We start from the raw sequence: 7,959 nt of genomic DNA on the forward strand, positions 1-7,959 counted from the left end.
TCATCCTTGAATTCTAAATCGGCATACTAAATTTCGTTTATCAAAATGGCGCCGTTTCCGGGGAATTTGCTTAGTGTGCCATGTTATTGTTTGGATTGAGTGTGTATATGTACATAGTTACATTTCATTGTAAATTGTTCAAGTGACTAACCCCTCATCGTTACCATGAACTTCATTTCCCCTTCATTGCATGACGCGTTCATAACCGAATCCGAGCTTAGTCCCTTTTGATCCGGAAATAGAACGAACTTTGTTTCATATTAGACAAGCTCGAAGGCGGCTAAAGTTTGGGAAAGGTGAAGAGGTTCTCACCACCTCAACCACCTTACTAAAAGTGAACATTGAACCGTCACTCAAAGAAGGCATTAGTCATACTTCCATCAATCTCTCTAACAATTCTTCTTTTGTTTTAGGTAATAATACCATGGATGCTCCGAGGAGAGTTACCATCAAGGAAGCGGGTGCACCGGATTATGTCTTTCAACCCCTTCATGTAACTCACCCCAACTTGAATGCTAACTTTGAATTGAAGACCGCTTTGATCAACCTCCTACCTAAGTTTCATGGGCTTCCCGCACAAGACCCTATTCGACATCTCAAGGACTTCCATCGCATATGTTCAACTACTAGACGGGAAGGGTCCGATGAGGTTGCTATATGGTTGTTTGCTTTCCCTTTCTCTCTTGAGGACAAGGCTAAAGAATGGTTCTATACTCTATCTAGTGAAGTCACCTCCGATTGGGACTTACTTAGAAGAGGATTCTTGGATAAATTCTTGCCCCCGGAGAAGATGGATAGGCTAAGGAAGGAAATGTCTTGTATTGTGCAAGGTGAGACGGAACCACTCTACGAGTATTGGGAACGGTTTCGCAAGCTACTAGACGCATGTCCTAATCACATGCTTGACACTCAAGTATTGCTTGGATACATATGTCAAGGGATGCGAGAGCAAGATAGAACTCTCTTGGACACCTCTAGCAATGGTTCTTTGTCCAAATATAAAACAGCGGAGGAGGCATGGCAACTTATCATTGGCTTAGCCGAATCCAATCAACATATGAGACGAAGAGTCAATCGCCCTAGGACCGTGAATGAGGTATCAACAAGTAGTGAAACCACCGCTTTAACTCAATCCTTGAGCGAAATGACATCCATCTTGAGGCAACTCTAAGTGAACCAACAACAACCACAACAACCTCCATCATACCAACAACAACCCCCACCCCCTCAACAACACAACCAACAATTGGTCCCTCAAAAAGTATGTGGCATTTGTTCTTGCTATTCTCACTACACGGATGAGTGCCCAAGCCTTCAAGAAGACAACACTTTGGCGGCTACCCATAATTTCTATGACCGCCCAAATCAAGGATACTACCAAGGCGGTAATTCTAACCAAGGGCACCCTTATCAAAGAGGAAGCTACAATCAAGGGGGTGGGTACCATAATCAAAATTGGAGAGACAATCACCAACAAGGAAATAGGGACAACAACAACAACGGAGCAGGTCAAAGATGGAACAACAACTCACAAAATTTCTCACAAAACCGGCCACCATACAACCAACAAAATCCACCATACAACCAACAAAACCCACAAAGAAACTACCAAACATACCAACCACCACATCAAAGACCACCACCCAACCAATCACAAGCTCCTCAACTCACATATGCAACCACCCCCTCCAACCAAGACGAAACACTCCGGACCATTATCCAAGGCCAAAAGGAACTACAAAACACACTTGCTTCCGGTCATACCGGCCTCACCTCTACACTACAAGCTCTTCTTGCACGCATGGATACACCATCAAACCCCACTCCTCAACCCCCAATCCAAAGTGTTATTCCCTCTCAACCCCAACCAAATCCAAAGGGAGGCATTAATGCCATCACCCTTAGATCCGGAACACAATTAAAAGAGAAGGAAACAAAGGACTCAAATCCTATCACAACCACCCAAGAGGAGAGAATAGATATGGAAGAGGTAGAGGAAGAGGAAACACCACAAGTCATAGTTGAGGACGAAGCCCAACCAACAAGGGAGACAACCAAGGCCAAGAGAACCTTGGAAGAAGAAGAAATTGCTCAACCACTTCCATTTTCAACACTTGCAAAGAAAGCTAGAAAGCGCATAGAACTCGACCCAAAAATGGTAGAAATGTTCAAGAAAGTTGAGGTAACCATCCCCCTCTTTGATGCTATCCATCAAGTTCCTAGATATGCAAAATTCCTCAAAGATCTATGCATAAACAAGGATAGAATTCTTGAATTGGAAACCATCCCATTGGGGAGTTCTATTTCCGCTTTAATGGGAGCACTGCCCGAGAAGTGTGATGATCCGGGCCCTTGTATGGTCACTTGCACCGTCAATGGAGTTCAATTTATAGACTGTATGTGTGACCTCGGAGCATGTGTTAGCATCATGCCGCTCTCCGTCTACCGGGTATTGAAGTTGCCACCACTAAAAAGGTCGACGGCAAGATTTGTCCTAGCGGATAAAAGCATAATAACCGTGACGGGTGTTGCGGAAGATGTATTGGTGAATATCAAAGGGTTGGTGTTTCCAATTGACTTCTATGTCCTTGAAATGCCATCAAGTGAAACCGAGAGAGCATCATCTATCCTACTTGGAAGACCATTCTTGAGAACTTCTAGATTTAAGCTAGATGCCTACTCGGGAACCTATTCATTTGAAATAGATGGGAGAGTTGTAAGTTTCAGCCTAGAGGAAGCAATGAAACATCCGCCGGAGAATCACTCTCTATTCCGGTGTGACCCAATTGATAACATGGTTGCCGAAGTGCACCTTGCAAAGTTAGACGAGAAGTACATGATTGAAGAAGCAAATGAGGATCCAAGTAAAGTGAACACTACACACCATACAAACCATTTGGAAACTCAAACTTCAAAGAATGAAAAGAAGATGGAATTGAAGCCACTACCACCCCATTTAAGATACTCATATCTTGATGAAGCCCAAGAACTCCCTGTGATAATTGCAAAAGAGTTAACCCCTCAACAAGAAGACAAATTGCTAGATGTATTGAGGAAAAACAAAAGGGCAATCGGGTGGACTTTGGCGGATCTAGTGGGAATAAGCCCCAAGTATGCGAGCATCGCATATTTCTTGAAGAAGGAGCAAAACCGGTCCGACAACCTCAAAGGAGACTTAATCCAACTATTCTTGAGGTTGTGAAGAAAGAAGTCACTAAGCTACTTGAAGCGGACATCATCTATCCCATCTCGGATAGTGAGTGGGTAAGCCCAGTCCAAGTAGTGCCAAAGAAGTCCGGGGTGACTACAATAAAAAATGAAAGCGGTGAACTTATAGCGACAAGAGTGCAAAATTATTGGAGAGTATGCATAGACTACCGAATGTTGAATGCGGCCACAAGAAAAGATCACTTCCCACTACCATTTATTGATCAAATGCTTGATCGACTAGTCGGTAAATCATATTATTGTTTTCTTGATGGTTACTCCGGTTACTTCCAAATTCACATTGCTCTAGAGGACCAAGAAAAAACCACATTTACTTGCCCCTTTGGAACATATGCTTACAAGCGTATGCCATTTGGCTTATGCAATGCACCGGCAACGTTTCAAAGATGCATGATGAGCTTATTTGCGGACTTCCTAGAGCAATGTATGGAAGTTTTCATGGATGATTTTAGTGTGTATGGTGATTCATTTGATCATTGCTTAGGCAACCTTGAAAAAGTCTTAGAGAGATGCACCAAAACAAACCTTGTCTTAAATTTTGAAAAATGTCATTTCATGGTCAAACAAGGCATTGTTTTGGGACACATAGTCTCCAAAGAAGGCATCTCTGTAGATCCGGCAAAAATAAATGTCATATCTAGTTTGCCTTACCCCTCCTCCGAGAGGGAAGTCCACTCCTTTCTTTGACATGCAGGATTCTACCGGAGGTTCATCAAAGACTTTAGGAAGGTAGCCTTACCTCTCTCTCGACTGAATGTATGGAAGCATATGACAAACTTAAAATAGCATTGACACAAGCCCCTATTGTGCGAGGACCAAATTGGACTCAACCATTTGAAATCATGTGCGATGCCTCAAATTATGCGATAGGAGCCGCGTTAGCACAACGCGAAGGTAAAAATACCTATGTCATAGCTTATGCTTCCAAAACATTAGACGGTGCCCAATCCAACTACACTACAACCGAAAAGGAACTCCTAGCCATTGTTTTTGCTTTGGACAAGTTCCGAGCCTATCTTCTTGGTTCCAAGGTTGTAGTGTACTCGGATCACGCAGCACTAAAGTATTTATTGACCAAAAAGGAATCAAAACCGAGATTAATTCGTTGGGTGCTTTTGTTACAAGAATTTGACTTGGAGATCAAAGATAGGAATGGTTCCCAAAACCTAGTGGCGGACCATTTAAGTCGCCTCGAACACACAAAAGGCGACACCTCTCCTATCAATGACTCTTTTCCTCTAGATGGTTTGCACACAATCTCGGAAGTAGTTCCTTGGTATGCCCCAATAGCAAACTACTTGGTTTCACGCATCTTCCCTCCCAATCTTAGCAAACATCAAAAGGATAAGCTGAAAAGCGAATCCAAATACTATGTTTGGGACGACCCTTATTTGTGGAGGTGTGGAGCGGACCAAATAGTGCGAAGGTGCATACCTCAAACCGAATTCCAAGCAATCCTGGACGCTTGCCATGCTTCCGAAGGAGGTGGCCACTATGGCCCCCAAAGAATGGCAAGAAAGGTCCTTGATTGCGGATTTTGGTGGCCAACTCTTCTCAAAGATGCTTCCCTCTTTTGCAACTCTTGCCCCCAATGCATTCGATTTGGAAATATTTCCAAGAAGGACGAAATTCCCCAACAAAATATGCTTTTTTGTGAAATCTTTGACGTATGGGGTATCGACTTCATGGGACCGTTTCCAAATTCCAATGGCTTTCTCTACATCTGTTAGCCGTCGATTATGTGTCAAAATGGGTGGAGGCAATCCCCACCCGAACGGATGACGCTCATGTTGTTTATTCTTTTGTGAGGAACAATATCATTTGTCGCTTTGGCTCCCTAAGAGCAATCATAAGTGACCAGGATCCCACTTTTGCAACAAAAAATGGAAGGCCTCATGAGAAGATATGGCATCATACACAAAGTCACCACGGCTTACCACCCTCGGACAAACGGCCAAGCCGAAGTTTCTAACCGGGAAATAAAGAATGTGTTAGAAAGGATTGTGAAGCCGAATAGGAAGGATTGGAGCACTAAACTCTCCGATGCACTGTGGGCCTATCGAACAGCTTAGAAGACACCTATTGGCATGAGCCCCTTTCGGCTTGTATATGGTAAAGCATGCCACTTACCGGTAGAAATCGAACACAAAGCTTATTGGGCAATAAAGGAATGTAATATGAGCTTGGGTGGAGCCAGAGTAGAGAGAAAGCTTCAATTGGCGGAATTAGAATGCTTAAGATTAGAAGCTTATGACAACTCTAGACTCTACAAGGAAAAGTTGAAGGCCATCCATGACAAGAACATTAGGAGAAGAGAATTCCGACCCGGTGACCTAGTTCTCCTTTACAACTCAAGATTGAGATTACTACCCGGAAAGCTTAGATCAAGGTGGGATGGACCTTACCAAGTGGAGAAGGTAGAACCTTTTGGGGTCTACCACTTGCGCCATCCATCAAGTCTGGAAATTTTCAAGGTAAATGGGCACCGCCTCAAAATGTACCGTGGTGAGCAAAGAAAGAACTCCAAGGAATTTGAAGTATTCTTCTTGAGGGATGCACCTCTTGAACAAGAACTTTGAGCCATTGAAAGTCCAACTTAAGGACGGTAAACAAAAGTGCTAGGTGGAAGACATCCCACCATGGTAAGATCTTCCTTTGTATATAGCCATTGCATCATTTTTTTATTGACACTAGCTTAACACTTGACTTCATGTTTGATAGTTAGATTTCAATCCTAATTCTGCTTCATTTGTTGAGTTCATCGGTAGTTTATCAAAGTAAGACGCCTTACTATAGTACTGAAGTGGCTGTTTGGGGGTTAGAATGTCATAAGTGGTGCAAAATCCTGCAAAATTTTGAAAAAAGCACCCTACTGCGCGCGCGCGCACCTGGCGCGTGCGTGCCATTGAGGCATTTGGCGACAACCCACGCGAACGCGCATCGTGCGCGGACGCGTGGGTTGCGAGAAACACCCCTCCATATATTTACCCGAGAGTTACGCCCACACCAAGCCAGCACCATGCCTGAAGCATAGGCAACTCGCGCGTGCGCGCACATGACGCGTACGCGCGCTTGGGCGAAATCTGCAGATCGACGCGCTAGCGTACTGTGCGCCCCCGTGTTGATCATTTTGTTGCACCCCTAGTATATATTCCAGAGAGTTAAGCCACTCTCGGGCCCGCACTAAGCCACCCGCCCTGCACCTCTGCCGTGTGCGCGCACCTGGCGCGCACGCGCCCATGCACTACCAACACAAGGTGCGCGCGAGCGCCTTAGCCGCGCACGCGTCCCTTGTTCTGCACTTTCCTCTAGGCCACTCCACAGAGAGTTAGGCCCACCCCAGGCCGATATCATGCCTGGGGCATACCCCCGTTGACGCGTGAGTGCACAGTGCGCGTGCGCGCCAACTTCAGGTACATATTCCAGAGAGTTGTGCCTCCTCTAAGCCACCATAGCCGCCTCCGAGCTTGTCTAATATGAAACAAAGTTCGTTCTATTTCCGGATCAAAAGGGACTAAGCTCGGATTCGGTTGTGAACGCGTCATGCAATGAAGGGGAAATGAAATTCATGATAACAATCAGGGGTTAGTCACTTGAACAATTTACAATGAAATGTAACTATGTACATATGCACACACTCAATCCAAACAATAACATGGCACACTAAGCAAACTCTCCGGCAACGGCGCCATTTTGATAAACGAAATTTAGCATGCCGATTTAGAATTCATGGATGAATATGATCGTGAGTATAGTCCAATCGACACTCAAATTTCGTACCAAACAATCCTACAATCTATATCCGAGAGTACTAGTCTCCCGAGTCGTCCTCCCTTGGAATTGCTAGAGTGTGCATCTTATTGATTAGGAAACCTTGTTATGATTCTTTGAAGGTTTTAGCAAAATAGAAAACAAACAATCAATCCTTAAAAGACTTGGCTTAGGGTTGGCATTAGAAATTCTATCCTTATAGTTCTTTCAATGATGACAACAATTAGGTCTTGCTTCATTTAGTTAACCCCTAAGCATAGAGGAAAGTCAAATGAGAGTAATCAACTTGAGTCACAAATCCTAGCTTTACCTTATGGAAATCTAGCTTTAGTGTACTCCAAGTCAATTAGCAATCCCTAATTCCAAATCAACAATTGACACAACTATTCAACTTCTTCTAATGATCCAACCCTATGCCAAGTGAGAATTTTCTACTCCATAACTAGTGTTGACATTTTATCAAACATGTGATGAGCAAGAAAGAAAGTCATAGTAAAATGAGAAGAAAAGTAGAATTAAAGGTATTGCAACACAAGGAATTAACAACAAATGTCAAAGAGCAACAATGAAGATCAAAATCTCAAAGTATTAATGAAATCCAAAATCATAAAGTTGAGTCCTAGATCTAAGGGATTTTAGCAATTACAACTACAACTTGAAATTGGAGAAGAAAATCTATTACATGAACAAAGTAAAGTGAGAATTGCAATGGATCTCACCAAAGTGTGGGTGAAATTTCAGAATTTTGATGAAGAAGAACCCTAGTAAGAGCTTGAGATCTCTCTCTCCTCCTCCAAGAGTGTAACTCACTCTCCCTCAAAAATATCTAAAACTAGAAAACGAACTAAGTGTCCTTGACCCTTGCTCCTCTGGTCCTCTTAAACTTTTCTCGCCAAGGCATTCCCCAAAAATGGGATCTCCAACCAACTCCACGCCTAAGTCACGTGACTTCTAAAAAAA

At 43.5% G+C, this 7,959-nt stretch overlaps 2 protein-coding genes across 2 annotated transcripts; both read left to right on the forward strand.

Moving 5' to 3' along the window:
• Positions 1 to 1,981: 1,981 nt before the first annotated feature.
• On the forward strand, positions 1,982 to 3,202 carry LOC127747746 (uncharacterized). Its single transcript, XM_052262288.1, has 2 exons — positions 1,982 to 2,603; positions 2,706 to 3,202. The coding sequence occupies exons 1-2, from the start codon at positions 1,982 to 1,984 to the stop codon at positions 3,200 to 3,202; spliced, it is 1,119 nt and encodes a 372-aa protein (XP_052118248.1).
• A 2,113-nt stretch (positions 3,203 to 5,315) lies between these two features.
• LOC127747748 (uncharacterized) lies at positions 5,316 to 5,807 on the forward strand. The gene has a single exon (XM_052262293.1). It carries the CDS (start codon positions 5,316 to 5,318, stop codon positions 5,805 to 5,807), a length of 492 nt encoding a protein of 163 aa, XP_052118253.1.
• The last annotated feature ends 2,152 nt before the right edge of the window (positions 5,808 to 7,959 follow it).

This window comes from Arachis duranensis, chromosome 1 (assembly GCF_000817695.3).
Source record: "Arachis duranensis cultivar V14167 chromosome 1, aradu.V14167.gnm2.J7QH, whole genome shotgun sequence".
Lineage (NCBI taxonomy): Eukaryota > Viridiplantae > Streptophyta > Magnoliopsida > Fabales > Fabaceae > Arachis > Arachis duranensis.

Excerpts from the sequence above, each read along its gene's own strand:
- LOC127747748 (XM_052262293.1), top strand. The coding sequence starts at position 5,316 with ATGAGCCCCTTTCGGCTTGTATATGGTAAAGCATGCCACTTACCGGTA.
- LOC127747746 (XM_052262288.1), top strand. The coding sequence starts at position 1,982 with ATGGAAGAGGTAGAGGAAGAGGAAACACCACAAGTCATAGTTGAGGAC. Across the intron at positions 2,604-2,705 it reads TGTCCTTGAAATGCCATCAA|ATGGGAGAGTTGTAAGTTTC; the intron begins GTGAAACCGAGA and ends CATTTGAAATAG.